The sequence below is a fragment of the Brachyhypopomus gauderio genome, chromosome 20 (assembly GCF_052324685.1).
Source record: "Brachyhypopomus gauderio isolate BG-103 chromosome 20, BGAUD_0.2, whole genome shotgun sequence".
Lineage (NCBI taxonomy): Eukaryota > Metazoa > Chordata > Actinopteri > Gymnotiformes > Hypopomidae > Brachyhypopomus > Brachyhypopomus gauderio.
Window position 1 is genome coordinate 7,119,288 of NC_135230.1, and position 18,812 is coordinate 7,138,099.

Consider the following 18,812-nt stretch of genomic DNA (forward strand, 5'->3'; position numbering starts at 1 on the left):
GGCCAACACAGAATGTCTGTGCAAGAGGAGAATTGCAATCCCCACACATGAGACCCTTCCCAGTTTCCATATAATAAACATGTTTATTTCCTGCTTAAAAGAGCATCTGTCCCTTACGAATTGTGTAGGCAGCAGCAGTAATTGAAACGTGTTTCACACCGACTACCAATACAACTATCACGTTTGATGGCAGCGTATTGTACCAGTTACAGAGATGGTTTGGGTGCGCCTTAGACCACTTCTTTATGTGTTGTCATGCCTTGGACCACTCCCTTATGTGATGTCATGCCTTGGACCACATCCTTATGTGATGTCATACCTTAGACCACTCCCTTATGTGCAGTGTTGGGAACGTTACTTTAAAAAAGTAATTAGTTATAGTTACTCACTACTTGTTCAAAAAAGTAACTGAGTTAGTAAGTGAATTACTCTATAATAAAAGTAACTCGTTACCAGGGAAAGTAACTATTTGCGTTACAGTTAAAAAAAGGTTATATGCCAATTAATTATGTTTTCACAGTTTTCACAGTCAGTTGAAATGAGTAGATCAGAAAGTTGTTTAACTTTTGATATTTATTGCACATCCACAGACCAGTGCAGGATAAAATCCTTTAAAATCCCAAATCTTTGTAAAAAAAAAAAAAAAAAAAAGCAAAAGTAAACAGTTACACTATATAAAGTGCATTTACATCTATGAAATTAAATTAAATTCTCTCAACCTGAGAACTGGTTTGTTCACAACAGTTTGTGTCGTTTGTGTCATGTCACTCGCGTGCTTCGGCGCGCGTGTAAAAACACTGGCTCTGATTGGCTATCATCACGCTGCCTTAGCCAATCGCTTACTGACTTGTTAAGTTAAACGGGTGTTACACGGAGAACTGACCTATCAGGATCTGTTACTCCTCACTAGCCTGGGCAGCGGTCCGCTCGGATTAGTATATCAATATATAGTAACGCACCGCTTTTAATGACCAGTAACGTCAACGGCGTTGTAACGACAGGAAAAGTAATTAATTATATTATTCCGTTACTGACAAAATGACGCCGTTACCTAACGCCGTTATTTTTAACGGCGTTATTCGCAACACTGCTTATGTGATGTCATGCCTTAGACCACTCCCTTATGTGATGTCATACCTTAGACCGCATCCTTATGTGATGTCATGCACAATAGACTCGGTAATTAGAGGAATTAAAAACAAGAAAATGTGGTAAGACAGTGAGAGCCTGCAGAGCACCTGATTACCATGAGGTGTGTTGGCAGCTGGAAAACAATATGTGTCCTCCAAAACTAGACACATTGTTTTACATTACAATGTGTCCCAAGAAGCCAGTCGGAGTGAGTTATATAATGATATTAGAAAGTAAAGTGTTTTTTTATTCTCTTTACAGCCTCTGTACAAAGTCCCTTTGAGCGCTCTGTTTCACCCAACAATGTCCCCTACTATATAAAGTGAGTATTCCCAAGATAATCACACCACTGATCACATATTATACCAGACTACTTTAATGCCGTGTGCATTATAGGTGGTTTTGAACAGTGCATTTACAGTTCATTTCTGTTACATTTGGAATTAAGTGGTTTGGGATTCTAACAAGCATCTGCAAACTTAAGGCAAACTATGATTTTTCCTGTTGCTTAATGCATTAAATTATTAACTTTTTGTAAAGTTCGTTAGAGAAGCTATCATCCCATAACCATTTTTGTTTACTGCATTGTGCCATTCTTGTGTCCTGCACAATATTAGCATTGTGAAGTGTTTTAGGCATGTTTGACGCAGTTAAAGGCTCCACCAGCCAGTTAAAACATCATGACCCATGAACCTAAATACTATAAATAGTTTGTGTTATCCATTCATCCACCCATTCTCATCCACTTATCCGGGTCTGGGTTGTGGGGGCAGTAGCCTAATCTAAGAGGCCCAGGTTTCCTTCTCCCCAGCACCTCTTCTAGCTCTTCTGGGGGGATACAGAGGTGTTCCCAGAACAGCCGAGATATATAATCTCTCCAGCGTGTCCTGGGTCTTCCCAGGGTCTCCTCCCAGTTGGACATGCCCAGAGTTCCTCCCTAGGGAGGCACCCAGGTGGCATCTGGACCAAACCACCTCACCTGCCTCCTCTCTACATGGAGGAGCAGTGACTCTACTCAGAGCCTCTCCTGGGTGACCGTGCTCCGTACCTTATCTCTAAGCTCCTCCCCTTATCTCTAAGCTCCTCCCCTTATCTCCAAGGGAGAGCCCGGACACCCTGCGGAGAAAACTCATTTCAGCCACTTGTATTCGCCATCTCATTCTTTCGGTCACTACCCAGAGCTCATGACCATAGCTCAGAGTTGTAACATTGACCAGTAAATTTGCCTTTTGGCTCAGCTCTCTCTTCACCACAACGGTCCGGTACAGCGTCCGCAACACTGCCGTCGCCGCACCCATCCACCAATAGGTTTCATGTTCACGTGCTCTAGCTACTCTGTTCTGTCTGCTGTGTTTACCATTCTAATGTAACATACAGTGGTATATAAACTTTTAGGCTCCCCTGGTCAAAATTTCAATTACTGTGAATAGTTAAGAGAATAAATGAGGAACTGATCTCCAAGAGGCATAAACTTACAGATGAAACATTAATTTCAACATTTAAGATTAGTGTTTGATTAGTGTAGGAGCAGCATGCAAACGTCTGAGCACCCCAAGAGATGTGAGTGCTCATAACTTTTACCAAACTCCCAGACCTTTACTCGCTTGTTAAAGCTCAAGACAGCCCTAGAATATCACAGAACTAGGTGTGTTTTTCAAGGATGAAGGGGCTAAAATCCCCCAAACAAGAACCAAGACTTAGCTGGCTACAGAAAGAACCAAGACTTAGCTGGCTACAGAAAGTTCTTACAAGTTCTGCTTCCTGCCAGAGGGGGCGGTCCCAAGTACTGACCAGGATGGCCAAGCATTCACTATGGACCCCTTTGCTTTTTTTTTTGTCCATTTATTTGAAACTGTCAGGCATTGAAATATAAATATAATCTTGCCTAATATTACAGAAATTACATATTTAACGTAAACTTCTGCCTGCCACTATATGCTGGTCCTGGAACGTACTGGAAAAAGGTATTTCCAAAGAGGTGTGGCAAAAGTAAAATGCATTATGAAGATAAATGTCACAAGCAAAGGCCAGAAATGTAACTCGGGGTTGTGAGGGAATACGACTTAGAGACGCACAGACCAGCACGAACTCATTAGCAGGAGAAAGCGTGGTGAGCTGTATGTGCGGGTTGTAATTCATCAGTGATGGTGTGTGGTACATGATCAGTGGAGTAACTGAACTCGGTAGCCGAGCGTGAAACGTGGGATCTTCCTCTCCCTTTTCCGTCCTGACATTTCAAAATGTGGTCGTTTCAGCATCCGTGGCCCAACTTTCTGGAGCACGTAACACCACCGAACCGTGGTGCAAACTCTCTTCCCGTTATTTCTTCAGCCAAACTATTCATTTAAAAAGAAAAGCTATATTAAAAAACATGAAACCCTGAGTGCAGGGTCATGTCCCCTGTCCTACTCTTCTTCTGCTCCGTGTCCTGACCCTCTGGACCTGCTGTGGAGACCTGCTCCACCCCCAGTGTGAGCTCTGCTGGGTGTGCAGCAGCAGGTCCAGGGTGAGGAGGTCTGGGGGAGGGAGAGGGAGCTCCGCCTCGTCTCACCAGCACTCCGGAGGAGATCGCAGGGAAATCGGATGCGTTTTCCCCACGGAGGAGAGGAGACACGGAGACTCGGACCCAGCCACCACCACCACCACCACCCCCGGTCCTCGGATCAGCATTAGTCGGATAGTATCCGTGCATCGGGAACCATGCGGGAGCAGAGCAGAGCGTAAGTGGGTCGGGGTTTGTCCTGCAGGAAAATAGAGGACGTCGGTGGAGTTGGTGGTGGGCTAGTGGGAGGTTAGCTGGTGCAGCTAGAGGAGATCTTTCACGGCTACGCCGCCGGCAGGTGCCTCTCCTCCGCTGGACCGAACACGGATCGATATTTTCATGCATACGTTCCCGTGTTTCGGTATTTCTGTTCGGATCTGTGTTGTGTGGTTTTGTTTTTTCGCGCATCCATCCGCTTCTCCTTTAAAGCACCGACCGTGCCCCCCTTAGTAGACTCATCCCGACTGATTTAGACTAAAAATACGGGTGTCGTTTAGTTTAACGAGCCGTGTTGTGTCTGATTTAAGGTTATACCCCAGTAGCTCGGATATATGTTTATACCAGTGTGCACTGGAGGACGTGGGGGTTCAGATGCGTGGGGAATATGTGAGCTAACGTGCTAACGAGCTAACGTGTCCTGGTATCGCCAGCAGCAGCAGTCGCAGTTGTTCTGGTGGGGTTTCTGTCTGGGTTTTGTTCGGTTTAAGTCTGTGTTATGAAACTGCTTCCGCCCTTTGCGGTGTCCCAGACGTGCAGGTGTTGGGATATCGGTTGGGAGAGCTGGTGTGAGGCCGTTATTACCTCGTCCTACACGCCGACTGTGTCTGGGGAGTGCAGGCAGTTTCAGCCCAGATCTTGTAGTGGGGACAGAGAGAGCCATCTCAATTACTCGCTTAGTTTTTCCTCTTAGGATGGTATATAAACCTATATATATAGTTTGAAGTGTTGCTTTTGTTGGGGGTTAAAAGACTGGAGATTTGGCCTTGTAGATATTTTTGTTGACATTTCTCTGTTTTATGCTGAAAATGGCATAAGTGAGTAGTCAAAGGTGCACAGCAGACTTTTGGAGCACCTAGGCCAGAGTTATTGGCTGATCTGTGGACTGTCTACGGGCTGCACAGCTCTCTGTGGTGTTTGTTGATGCTCCTTTTGAAAGCTCCTTTTGAGGTGCGTGTCAGGACAGGACACACACCATGCAGGGCTTACACTGCAGTCACAATCACACCACGCACTCGCAAGGTTCCTAGAAGAGGGTGTCTAGAAGATTTCATCAAGGTTGTTTCACAGCTTAATCTCGTTGGCAGGGTGGCTTGTTCTTAGCACAACCCACATCAGTTTAGCATGGACGGCATGGGTTTTTTTTTTATAGCGTTCAGCAGTCCATTCAGAGGGACAATCGTAATTAGAAATCAGAAGGAAACACGCGGTGAGCGGTGGAGACAATTGAGGCAGAAGTGTCAAGTTTACAGACTGACTGAGCAATTGACGAGTGTCTCAGGACATCTGTGTTATAGGCGGCAGTGCGCACTAAAATGTAAAATGTCAGGTGGGCTTGTTTGATGAGGCTGTAATAAGCATGAAGCAATAAACAAGTTGTGGAAAATAATGTTTTAATTATGGTTAATTGTACAGTTATTATTCTATGTAGTGGTTATACACATGGATTACCACCAAGTTACATCCTCTGTTAGGTTTGTTGTCTTTCCTTAGTATAAAACATCGATTTCACAGCTCGTAAACAGGCGTTCCAAATGCCTGGAGCTGGCACGGATGGTTGTTGGATCTTTTGACTTTGCTGACTGCTGTCCTATTGTTGAAATGCAAATACACAAGAAAGCGTTAGCATGCATGTTAAAACGTTCTTACGCTGGCCTTACTCCAAAAGACTGTTCAAGCAGTTTCACTATTGCAGACAAATGCGCAGTGTCTAAATAAAATCTTTGAGAGTTTTGCTAGAGTTGAGATGCACTCCCACCATCTAGAATCTAGATCGTATGATCAGGATAGCAGGATAGTCTGTATTTATCTCATCTCCACGTTCCACTAAAATCAGCCCTGTTTAATATTAATCAGGACTTTTTAGTTTTCTGTCATGCAGACAGTGACGTGACATTGTCAGCAATCGATAGGTGAGCTTTGTCAAGCAGCTGAGCGGGTACAGTATATCTCTGGCAGGTGGAGATGAGACGTGGAGGAGACTCCAGGGGAGAAATTGGAAACCACAGTTTGTGTCTTTTACTCGCTGAGTGTTCCTTTCAGAACAAGGCAGCGCACACACACAAGGGCAGACGCGGTTGCTTCTGTTTCTGCTCCATTATCCGACGGGTCCTCTTCTTGCAGATTTATAGCACAGGCATGATGGGAAATAATCTCAGAAGAAATTTTGTGGCAAGTTTTGGCCTTGCAAGATCCCCGGTCTTTGCAAAACTGCGCGACTAAAAACTGTGACTATCGACAGACACCATGTCTTTAGATATGAGGTCTTATCAAATTTTATTTATTTATTTATTTGCATTTGTTCACTGTGTTCTAGTGTGTGGTTTGCACTATATGCAAACCAAAAAAAAAAAACTATGCAAACTGAACCATGTGCTCGTGCACCTGGGTGTGAACATACTGACGCCACTTTATTGTTTAAGTGGCTTAGCGACCAAATTAAATAACTAATGGCAGTTTCAAAACTAACTGTGATGTGACATTCACCTCAGCAGTCTAACATCATTAACCACTAATTATAGTAGTAATTAATGCTATTTGTTATCGAGTTCAGTAAGCAATTATGCCTACAGTAACATGTGGATGGAAAAGAACAGAGAAGCAGGTGGTGAAAATTAGATTTAGCCAACTTCATAAGTTACCGCTATGTGACTGATTATGACTTAGACGTTATTACATTAGAATGTTTTTGCATTACCATTTTAGATTGTGCCCTACATGTCCCTGGGAACTTAGAAGGCCTTGATCTGGCAACACGGGGCCACTTCCAACGGGAGTAGTGTGGACATAAAGCACGGGAAGCTCTTTTGTGCAAAATCGCCCAGAACGGCAGTCACAAAGGGCGCACTAGTGCAACAAACGTGTTTCGGCGTCTTTGCGTCAGCCGGCCCGCTCGGAACGGGAGGAGCGTGCGAGGGAGCCGGAGATCGTCCCCGCAGACCTCCCTGCCGCTGAAGATAGCGTGTCTCTTTATAGAAAACGCAGGCCGCTTGCCAAGGAAAGCTAGCGATGGCGAATCATCTCTTAGCCCAGCACCAAGGATACAGCGCTCATCCACGCCGGGGAAACCGAACGGTGTTAGCCTATTACTCAAAAAGCATCATTCAGAAATCAGTAAATGTCTGGTCAAAATGTGAGGGCGCAGGTGAGAGAGGGTGTTATAGATTATTGTTGTTGTTAATAACAATAACAACTTGTTATTGTTTGTTATTTAGGGCTTGCCTGAATAATTAACATTTTCATGATATTTGGTATTCAAAAGTTAATTTCAGAAGTTATAGTACATTACAGCTAAAGCTGCCAGGATGTGCTAGAGAAAACATTAGTGCTTGAAAACATTAGCGCTGCAAAACATTAGCTGCTGACTCAGGCTCGCACCCCTGAGAGCATTTAATAACTAATAGACAATTATTACCCTTCGCAGGACCTCTCTTAACCTGGAGTGTGTTGATACGCTTGTGTTCATGGCAAATAACCACGGACAGCTTTTCAGGCGCAATATCAGTTAGAGAGATGTTTGTGAATATGGCTTTGTGGCCATGTGTAGTTTGCCTGCTCCAATCTATCATATTCAACAATAGTCAGTCTTCAAACACATGACCACCATTGATGAGGTATTATTTAGGTGGGTTATGGACCATGCTTAACGAAGAACTACTGTGCTGGCATTCTTGGGGCCAAAGCACAGTTTCTTTTTTTCTCATTTAGAATATGCTAAACCGTGCTAAATACATGCTAACTGAGGCCTGACGGTGGCCTATAAATCTCCTGATCTGGACAGAAAGGTGCTTGAAGCTGCCTCAGTCATTTGGCACAAAAGAAGGGCTATACCGTTGTGTTCTTCTGTGATGTGTGTGTGTGTGTGTGTGTGTGTGTGTGTGTGTGTGTGTGTGTGTGTGTGTGTGTGTGTGTGTGTGTGTGTGTGTGTGTGTGTGTGTGTGTGTGTGTGTGCGCGCGTGCACTTCATTGTGCATTTCTGAGTCTCACAACATATACAATAAACTAGTTAATGCAAAGTTAATGCAAAAAAGTTGGACGAACAAACTCACAAATTAAAGCTAACTAATAATGATTTAAATAGAAAACTAAAGTTAATTTATTGAAAATATAAAAAACTAAATGGAGAAGTTTTATTAATATAAAGTTAGACAGTATATAAAATCAAATTAAACATAACGGGTAGAGAAAATATGAATATAAAGACAATAAACCAGTAGCTTAAATATTTAAATATCCAGTGCTACAGGATCTGAGTGAACAGTGTTTGTACAGGATTTGAGTGAACAGTGTACAGGATTTGAGTGAACAGTGTTTGTACAGGATTTGAGTGAACAGTGTACAAGATTTGAGTGAACAGTGTTTGTACAGGATTTGAGTGAACAGTGTTTGTACAGGATTTGAGTGAACAGTGTTTGTACAGGATCTGAGGGAACAGTGTTTGTACAGGATTTGAGGGAACAGTGTTTGTACAGGATCTGAGGGAACAGTGTTTGTACAGGATTTGAGGGAACAGTGTTTGTACAGGATCTGAGGGAACAGTGTTTGTACAGGATCTGAGGGAACAGTGTTTGTACAGGATTTGAGTGAACAGTGTTTGTACAGGATCTGAGGGAACAGTCTTTGTACAGGATCTGAGGGAACAGTGTTTGTACAGGATTTGAGGGAATTGTGTTTCACCAGAGCTCAAAATCTAGCCAGATAAGGATTTTAGTTTAGATTTAAAACTATCTAGTGTTGGGGCTCTTCAAACTTAATCTAGTGCTCATACAACTGTGTGCAAACGCACTAATGACATTTTAGTGTATGAATAGCGTAGTAGCTGAATTTTTTAAATAATAAATAAAATACATCTAATAGCAATTTTCAAAATTGCTGTGGTGATAACACCTCAGCAGTTTTTATTATAAACGACTAATTACATTATTGAGTTTATTAAGCAATTATGCCTATAGTAACATCCGGTCAGAAAATAATGGATGATTGTCTAATGTCCTCTGACAAGTGGTTCCTTTAAAAAAAAACAGCATAATAGCTAAACACTGCATCTCCATGCTTGGTCTTTACCTTGGGCTGGACTAACTGAATCGTTCCTAATGATCTGATGGTTCTCCCCAGCTCATAACACTGCAGCATATCAGAAACAGTCGTACACCATTAAGCGATTTAAAGACCAGCAATAATACCGTAAAGACAGCTGTAATGTATTGGTAGGCAGTGTAAGGATGGTGTAAGAATAGGACTAGTGTGTCCTCGCCTTTTCCTCCTGGTGGAAACTCTGGCAGCTGCATTTGGAATCACTCGAAGCTGTTTGATGATCTTTCTTCGGGAGTCCCATCAGGAAGCCATTACAGTAGTCAACCTGCTATAGATAAAAGCATGAATGAGGTCAGTAAACGTCTGATCTTCTTCATCAGTTACTTATTTGATGTGAATGCTAAACCCGAGATCTGAGCCTATTAGCACATCAACACTTTGAGCTTGCTTTTTAGATTTTAGGGCTTTTGAGTCCAAAAATGTCAGCAGATATGTACTTCTCTTTACTGTTGCCAAACATAATAATCTCTGTTTTATCTGTAGTCAAGTGCAGAAAGGACCCATCCAGTTAGTAGTGTTCTTACTGCACTTAGAAGGAAGTCAAGTGGACCATAGATGTTTGGGGAGAGGGCCAAGTAAATCTGAATGTCATTTGCATAGCTGTGTCATCTGCTTAACCAAAATCCTTGTGAAGGCCAAGAGGATGCATGTGTAAGTTAAAAAAGAGTGGCAGAAGAATCGAACCCTGGGGCACTCCACAGATCATGAGCATTCTTTCAGAGACAGTTCTTTTCTATTTTGACAAAGTAATTGCTGCCTTTCAGATATGAACTGAACCAGAGAGTCCAACCCACTTCTCAAGTTTATGTATAAGAATGGTATGGGAATCTGTATCAAAAAGGTTGCAATGAGGTCAAGCCGTAGTAGAACAAGTTCCGTAACAGAGTCTACTCAGACAAATCTCATAAACGACTTTAATCAGAGCAGTCCCTGTACTTTGATTAGGCTGAAAACCTAACTGAACTTTGTTCAGACAGCTATTTAAGGAGAGAAAGACAGTAAGTTGCTTGAAGACGATTTCCTAAATGAATTTTAGATTTGAAATGGGTCTGTACATTTTTTTTATTATTAAAAAAGCTTCACTGCAGTTTTAGTGAGTTAGGAAAATACTTGATAAGAGAAAAGTTTACTATCTGAAGTATATCGACCAATTGAATGAAACCCATTTTTTAAGAAGCTTGTTGGTAAGGAACTAAGGCTGCAAGTAGATGATTTGGGCTAGGCTAACTCACTGAGTTGATCAGAACGTCATTGTTAACAGCACTAAACTATTGTGTGTTAGGCTAAACTGTGGTGATGAACAGCCTGCATGCTCTTTGGTTAATGTGGGTGAATGTGGACATGCAATTTTAGTGCTAAAATGAATACAAACTCATTCCAACATTTAGCTGATACTAATTCAGGAGCCGTTCGTGTTCTTGAACTTATTAACCATGGCAAAGAGTATTTTGCTATTGTTGAGAATGCCGGAGAAGCTGGCTTAGCTTTGCATGTGGTATCGTAATCGCTCCCCATCTTTGAAGATCTGTGAATCAGATGTTTTTTTCCACCTGTGTTCAGCTTTCCTGCTTTCTCTCTTGTGAATGTGAACATTTCTCCAGGCTGCATTGTCTGGTCATGATGGTTTTATCTTCACCTGGAGCAGTCTCATCCACGACACTCCCAGAGCAGCAACACACTCATACGGTTTGCATGGTGCTGTGTACATTTAGCTAATGAAGCTGTAGCTATGCTGTAGTTATTTATAAACCTCTTTTTTATAGATATAACTAATGCATCTGACCTTGAGTATTAGTGAGAACACACAGACGTGATCTGACAAAACTACTTCCTTAACAGAAGCTGATTATGTTAAAACCTTCTGAGATTACCAAATCGGAGTGTGACCATGATGGTGCGTGCTGCCAGCCACATACCCAGAAGAGTCCAGTATGACACAGAAGGCCTTGTCATAAACGTCCCAGGGATTGTCAATATGCATTTAAAATCACCAACAAGTATAAAATGTGAAGAGCTCCACTGCTTTCGGGTCTGTACACAAATGCTCAAAGGATGCAAAGTGACCGAATAATAATAACCGCTTGGATCGGAAAAGGAGCCGTTAAATCGAGCAGCCGTGAGCCGTGCCTCCGTCTTTCTGGCTGGCGTGAGAGACGTTTGTAAAGCTAAAGGTTGGTGGTGCCGTCTCAGCGTAGTCGTGGCTCCGCATTCATTTAGCCATGTTTCAGTGAAGTGCTTAAAAGCCCAGGGCCCGGCAATAAAGCCACCAATTTAACGAGACCTGTTTGTGAGTGATCCAATATTGAGAAGAGCCGATTTGGTAAAGCCGTGCGCTTCACACCAGACGCTGTGGCCCACAGACTAGACGCTGCAGGTTGGATGGATTTCCATGATCTCACAGACGTGTTCTCGCTGGAACAGGTTACAGGCGCGAGAGGTCCGAGCTTCTGTTGAAAACATGCAGTGCTGACACCAGCACTACAGCAGCAGGGGCCTAAAGGATGTCGGTGTAGGGCCCTGTCTCAAACTGGGACGTCGTCCTCCATTACAGCGGATGGAGGCGTGTGGAGCTCCTGCTGACGATGGGATGGAGAACTAAACTGTTTGAGATGCTACAGATGGTGGAGGAGCTTGACACTGTGATGGAAATGTTTATTCAGTGAGGGATGTCCTAGCTGATGATTGAATGTCTCTATATAATAAGGTCTAGTTTAGTATCTCTCAGACCTAAGTGGACAGATACCCAAGGTAAACAGACAAGAGTTGTGCTTGCCATACTTGGCACATGGCATAACAACGGAGGGTATAAAGTGTGTGTGACAGTGAGGGAGGGGTATAAAGTGTGCGTGTGCGTGTGTGTGTGTGTGTGTGTGTGTGTGTGTGTGTGAGTGTGAGGGGTATAAAGTGTGTGTGTGTGTGTGTGTGTGTGTGTGAGTGTGAGGGGTATAAAGTGTGTGTGTGAGGGGTATAAAGTGTGTGAGTGTGTGTGAGTGTGAGGGGTATAAAGTGTGAGTGTGAGGGGTATAAAGTGTGTGTGAGTGTGAGGGGTATAAACTGTGTGTGTGTGTGTGAGGGGTATAAAGTGTGTGTGTGTGTGTGTGTGTGTGTGTGAGGTATATTAAGTGTGTGTGTGTGTGTGTGTGTGTGAGAGAGAGAGGGGTATAAAGTGTGTGTGTGTGTGTGTGTGTGTGTGTGTGTGTGTGTGTGTGTGTGAGGGGTATAACGTGTGTGTGTGTGTGAGGTATATTAAGTGTGTGTGTGTGTGTGTGTGTGTGAGAGAGAGAGAGGGTATAAAGTGTGTGTGTGTGTGTGTGTGTGTGTGTGTGTGTGTGTGTGTGTGTGTGAGGGGTATAACGTGTGTGTGAGGTATATTAAGTGTGTGTGTGTGTGTGTGTGTGTGAGAGAGAGAGAGATGGGTATAAAGTTTGTGTGTGTGTGTGTGTGTGAGAGAGAGAGAGAGAGAGAGGGGTATAAAGTGTGTGTGTGTGTGTGAGGGGTATAACGTGTGTGTGCGTGTGAGGTATATTAAGTGTGTGTGTGTGTGTGTGTGTGTGTGAGAGAGAGAGAGGGTATAAAGTTTGTGTGTGTGTGTGTGAGGGGTATAACGTGTGTGTGTGTGTGTGTGTGTGAGAGAGAGAGAGGGTATAAAGTTTGTGTGTGTGTGTGTGTGTGTGTGTGTGTGTGTGTGTGTGAGGGGTATAACGTGTGTGTGTGTGTGTGTGTGTGTGTGTGTGAGGGGTATAACGTGTGTGTGCGTGTGTGTGACCTTGTGACTCCTTTCCTCTCAGATGCTCTGTGAGTGAGACAGTCCTGTGCACAAGAAAGCTTTTCTTTTTCTTCTGATCACCAGCTTTAATAAACGTATCTTTCATAGTGATCCTTCAGGAGTGGTTCATCTCCAGAACCCCACGACACACACATCTTGGAGGAATGTCTGGGGGTATGAAGCAGTGAGACAGTAGATGTGGGAGGGGGAGGAGCTGGGATGATTGACACCTGTGGGCTGGGTGATGGGGAAAGCGACACACATCTAATCATTTTAAACGTATTTTGTGCTTGAAACTGGCCATATGGATTTGATGGACCTGCATAAAGCCAAACTGAGATCTAACACCAATGATTATGTATCATGCGACCCTGTAGGCCTAACCACACAGGACTCAACTTCCCACAATGCACCAGGAACACACAGCATCGTAGTAATTCCTAATAAATCGGTGTATTTAAGCTTTTTCATTATGTTCTCATTCCATCTACTGCCTATATTTAGGATATACAGCATGCTTAGCGCTTTTCTTTTGAACACCTTATTTATTCCCCTAACCCTGCCTGTATTTCAGACATTGTCTTTTCAGATGACCACAGTGTACCTTTACCTTGTTTTGCCTATCTGGTGTTCTCCATTGTCTGTGCCAGTTTCCTCTTGGGGTTCACCTGTATAGTACTGTTTGCTCTATATTGGTTTTGTCCCAAGCTTGTGTTATGTTTGTGTTGGAGCTTTCTTGTTCTCAGTAAACCCGATCTGCTAAATCGCACCTGCAAGTGTCTGTGTGGTCTGGTCGTATTACACTGTGATTTAAACAGTGCTGAGAAATAAGATCTCGTGGAGACAGTCGTTGGTTTATATGACGCTCATTTTCTTGCAAAGAATGAGAAATGCTGAAATGTATAGCTGTGGGGTGAGAAAACGGAATTACTGAAGTCAGTATTTGCAAGCTGAAAAACATTGTGTGAAAACTACGTGTTTGCCACAGCTGACTTATTGGCTACTGGTGTCAGTTATTTGCATTTTTGCCTTTGGTTGTCTGATCCAATCTGTTTACATCATTTTTGTCTTTTATTACCTGGTCCTACTGCAGAGATGATTCTGGTGTTGACGCATTGATGTTTATACATGAGTAAATGTGTGTGGCGATGATGGCTATGATATTCTTTTGTGGTTTAAAGCATTTGGTGGTCCCGGGGCTCAGAATCCTGAGGGCGAATGTTGAACGCACATGTAACGGACCCTGAGTGGAGGCAGTGTCTGGTGCCAGGGGATGAGGACTATGATTTTGCCAGTACGTTTCATATCTCTGCTGTTGTGTATGTCCTAAAATGACATTTGACCGTCCTCTCTGCTGTCTTGATCATGTGCTGGAGTTGTGGCTCGTCCCAGTGATGTAGTAGATGTGGAGCTGGTGAGGTGTGGCTCGGTGATTATAGTGAATCACTAGATCACCAGACCCCACGGCAGGTTCCGTTTCATTTGCATTTAAAACATAAAACTACGTCCCTTGCTGTGCTTTCTTAGCAATGTGGAGAATGTTCCCCACTAACCTCGGGCCCCTGGACGTAATGGTGTCTAGGAACTTGAGTGAGGTTGTGTTATGGGTATGTTGAGGAGGAACGAGATGGTGCACTTCGTCTACAACTATCTCTACATGTGCTTGGACCTGCATCAGGTGTCTGGAACTGTACCGGGACACCATCTGCTTGAGGTTCTTCCCACGGGCAAACTCGTTACCACTGTTTATGAGGCTGACCACCATGGTGTCATCTGCATGGTTAGGATCTTTGCAGACGGTTCTTTGAATTGCAGTTATTTAAAGACAAAAGGATCATAAAAACAACAGAGGAGAGCGAGACCACACACCCTCGAGGTGCACTAGTGCGAAGGGGCTGGGGGTGTGATTCATGTGTGTTCTCAGCTACACCTGCTGTATTATGCCTGTCGCAAAATCTGTGATCCAATGACAGATGGGATCTTGCACAAACAGATGGGCGAGTTTGAAGTGGAGAAATTCTGGGAATGGTGTAGAAAGCTGAGCTGTCCACAGCTGAGAAAGCATAGAGTCCAACTCTTGCAAAGGTGCCCGGACTGAGTCTATCCAAAGCATCTGTGATGCATTTTTTGTAGGCTAGAATAAGATATTCAAAGACCTTCATGCCTACAGCGGCAGGGTCAACCAGCTTGCAGTCACTGTGGGGAGTAGGGGTGAGATAACAAATGTCTCTAAAGGAAGGTGCTAGTTGATCCCTGTAGTGTTTTAGGTTGGATTGCGAGATTTAGACAGGCTTGTCATCTTCCTCACCATGTGTCTTCTGGAGGGCCTGCTGACACTGAGGACTGCTCACTGATGGAGGAAAGCAGGACTTCTAGAGGTATGAGGAGCAAGTTTGGGGGAGAGAAGCTAACTGGAAGTAAGAAGATGGATTCTCAGTTAGTGAGGAAGGTGAGGAAGTTTGGGACCTTTCTTTGGTCAGGTCATGCCTACATTGCTTTTCCTTTTCTGGGTCCTCCTGGTGTGTGGCCAAGCTGACTGAAGCAGGTGTTTCAGCACTCCCACTGTGGGAAGGGGGTACGACGAGGATGAATCTGCCTCACCAACTTCGACACTGATTTCCTCAAATGGCCAACGCATATCTGCTAGATTTGAGATGATGTGTCACCTACTAGACGTTTTTACAGGTGTAATGGCCGTCGGAGGCTCATCCCTCTTATGGTCCGTTCTCGGCATCGGGTACAGGTTGGAAGTCTATTTTGTGACAGCAGCCTGAGTGACTGAGGGAAAATAAAAAGCTCACCTCTGCAGTATTACAAAGTGCTAATGAGGCAATCAGCCAGTGGTAGAAAATGTGCAGCACTCTTCTCAAATCGACAGGCTTGTGTTGAAGACGTCGTCGGTTTTATTTCGGGGATTCGGTCCTGCCTCTGATCACCAGCTGCAGAAGCAGCACAGCTCACACCTTTACACATGGGCCAGCAACTCAATGTCACGTTCCATTTTTGCAACATGGCCATGGCGATAATCTTCTGTCATGGCCTTCTGTCTAAAACCTCAGACACGGCTTTCACACATTCACCACCACCTGGATCCTCTTCCACTGTTTTTGTGAGTATAATGATCTTTTAGGCTCGTGCTGGGTTTCTGCACAGCCTGTCTACAATGGAGGAAAGGCTGCCAGGACTTTATCTGCCACAGTACCACGCTATGGCAAAATGTCCTTATCCCTATCAAAATGTCCTTATATGTAGGCTTTTCTATAATGTTGGAATCCAGAATCCCAAACAATATTATATGCCAGAATTTCTCTTGCTATAATTTGCATGATTGTTCTGTCAAAAAGTCAACAATTTTCCAGCTTTACAAAAGTTATGTTAAATGGACAGGCACGATGGTTAACTATGGAAGCGTGTCGGTATGAAGGCACTGACACGAGCGTTGTTATTGCCAATCAGGGAGCCGTGGCAAAACAACTCTGTGCCTGAACCTAAAGAGGGAGGGAGACCTGCCATACAAAATTCACTGAAAACACTTTTCAGCTTGTAATTTAAAGCCAATTGCATTAGAAAGTGAGCCAGAGCACTATTGTTTGTCACATGCTGGTGAACAGATTGAGGTACGCTGTATACACGAATGCGTTTGCATTGTCAACACCGTGATTTTAAATCTGTGGTTAAGCTAGCTGCCTTTCGCTGAGACACATTGACGTTAGACACGTAGTTAATCTGGCGTAACCACAGTTGAAGAAACACAGTGTGGACTGGACAACGTAAATAATTGAATGCGTACAGTGCACCTCAATCCAACGCTCATGTCAGCATCTGTTAAGGCGGAGAGTTCTGCAACGTGCTCATTGGACGTTTCACACCAATCAAGTGTCAACGTGAAGTTGCCATGACCGTGTGCAACTCTGCAGATTCTAATGAGTTTCACCTGTTCTAATTAGCATACTGCTGACCCATCCTGATTGACTGATTGAAGGAGAAAGTTGAGGAATCCCATTGGCTGACTGAGGTGTAAGACTGTGGAAATGGAAATGCAGTTGGCTTGTTTTGCATTATCACAAGCATTTTCACACAGTAGTAATGTTATTGCAAAGAGGAGAGCCACTTGAAATTGGAATTGCATTTTTTCCTGCATGATGGTGAGGTTGTAAATTACATTTCATTGTCACAGAGTACAAATACATATTAGGTGAATAGCATTGCAATTATCAATTTGACAGTTGTAGCATGATCACATTAAACATGTAAAATTCAAATTGAGAAATGCATTTTCATTTAAAGATATTCATAAAGCTTCTAAATGTCTGTGTAAATGAATTATCAGTAGAAGTCACAAATGTAAATGGAAATATTGAAATTTGATTTTGAGCTCAAACATGCATGCATGAGTAGAATATTTAAATTCAAACTTAGGGTTATATTGCCATTTTGTGTATTACATTTTCATTTCCATTTTGGTACAAGTGTACTCATTTGGTATACTTCCAAAGTAAATGTGCAGGTTTGGTAGCTGTATATCTGTTCAAAATTCTAAACAAGTTTAAGTTCCATTACGTACATCACTGGGTGGCCAATTTAGAGACGAAATAAAACTAGGTGTGGAGCGTCGAAAACCAATAATATTTCTTAATGCTAAGGTGTTTTCCCTCTGACATTACAAAAACCGTTTTTACAGGTGTACCATTTCGCGGTATGTGAGCTGTAAGTGACGATGACTAACACCTTTTCTACCCTCTGATTTTTCCCACAGCCACCAGACACAGACAACATGTTGGGATCATCCAAAGATGGCTGAACTCTACCAGTCTTTAGGTAGGCGCTCTTGATCAGAGTTGTTTTCCAAGTATGCTGAAGTTAGCATTGATATATGTGTTGTTAATATATGTACATACCTTTAAAATAAATTGGCCAAAAGCAAGGTGGTCAGTCCAAAGTAGTATTATAATTGAGAAATAACTTAAATTAGAATTATTGTTTTAAAAAGCTTAGTGCGCCATGTCACATTACAAATGTACTTTAGAAAGCCATACTTACGTTTATGAAATCCAATATACTTCTGTAACCAGTGTCTCAGTTTATTGACATAAATCAGGTAACTGTGGGGTCAGTTATGGGGATTGGTAAGAACAAAACGGAGCTCCCAGACATTGGTGGAGTTAGAGTGACAAAGGTGAAAGCAGCGTCTGCACTCAGAGCTAATGCTGCTATGTGGGTAATTACAGAGGTCACTCAGTGTATGTTAGCTAGCATGCTACATGAGAGAGGCCACAAAGGGCCCTTGAGCCTGCAGGTTTGACCCGTCCAATCAAGCAGGAGCTTGTCTGGTTCCTCTTGTTAATCAGCTGGTCTCCGTGTTTAACCGTTTGTCCGTTGTAGAAGCTGTGATTGGTTAAAATGAAGACGTGATGTCGCGTTGGCTCGTTTTCGATAAGGCAGGACGTGTGTGCGCTACGCTGCTGTGTGGACCACCAGTGTGTCCGCTGTTGATTTGGTTAACCTGGAGCCATTTACATCATGATCTTTGTGGTCATGTGTTGGACTTGTTTTCTTCCGTGTGGGTCATTGATGAACCTTTTTTTAAAATAGTTTTTGTCATCTGTAGCAGGTACATTACAACAGCAGTAGAGTGTTATGGCCACATGGTGAATTATAGTATTGAATGCTGTTTGTATTTGTATTTGTAGTTAAGACAAAACTAGGAAGTGTGATATTGGGAATGTGAAATACAGTGGTGGTGAAAAGTAACAAATTCTGTTATCTGCTGTCAGGATCAGCCATACAGGGTGTTTATGATCAATATCGAGCCACAATTTCTATATGCCTCTGCTAGCCAAAACTACATATAATACCAGAGCAGGGGTGGACATAAACTCCCATAATTTCTCCTCTTAATAAATGCCAAAATAGATGTCAGTTTGACCTGTGCAGCCATTATGACATTCTTCTTTGGCTTACCTGGCACATAACGTAGGTCTCAGTGCTAGCAATACCAAGGTCACCGGTTCAGTTCATTTACTTTTACGGCATTTAACAGACGCTCTTATCCAGAGCGACTTA

At 43.2% G+C, this 18,812-nt stretch overlaps 1 protein-coding gene across 15 annotated transcripts in view; it reads left to right on the forward strand.

Moving 5' to 3' along the window:
• dmd (dystrophin) overlaps window positions 1-18,812 on the forward strand; it is a 118,584-nt gene that overhangs the window by 74,678 nt on the left and 25,094 nt on the right. For 14 of the 15 annotated variants that reach the window (XR_013122548.1, XR_013122546.1, XR_013122547.1 and 11 more), the window contains 2 exons: window positions 1,393-1,453; window positions 17,506-17,567. Coding sequence is in view for 11 of the 15 variants with exons in the window: in XM_076982634.1 (XP_076838749.1) it covers window positions 1,393-1,453; window positions 17,506-17,567 (123 nt within the window). In the remaining 4 variants the exon portion in view is untranslated. Of the gene's footprint in view, window positions 1-1,392; window positions 1,454-3,641; window positions 3,852-17,505; window positions 17,568-18,812 lie in introns of those variants that run through there. The other variant, XM_076982643.1, reaches the window with a different exon arrangement.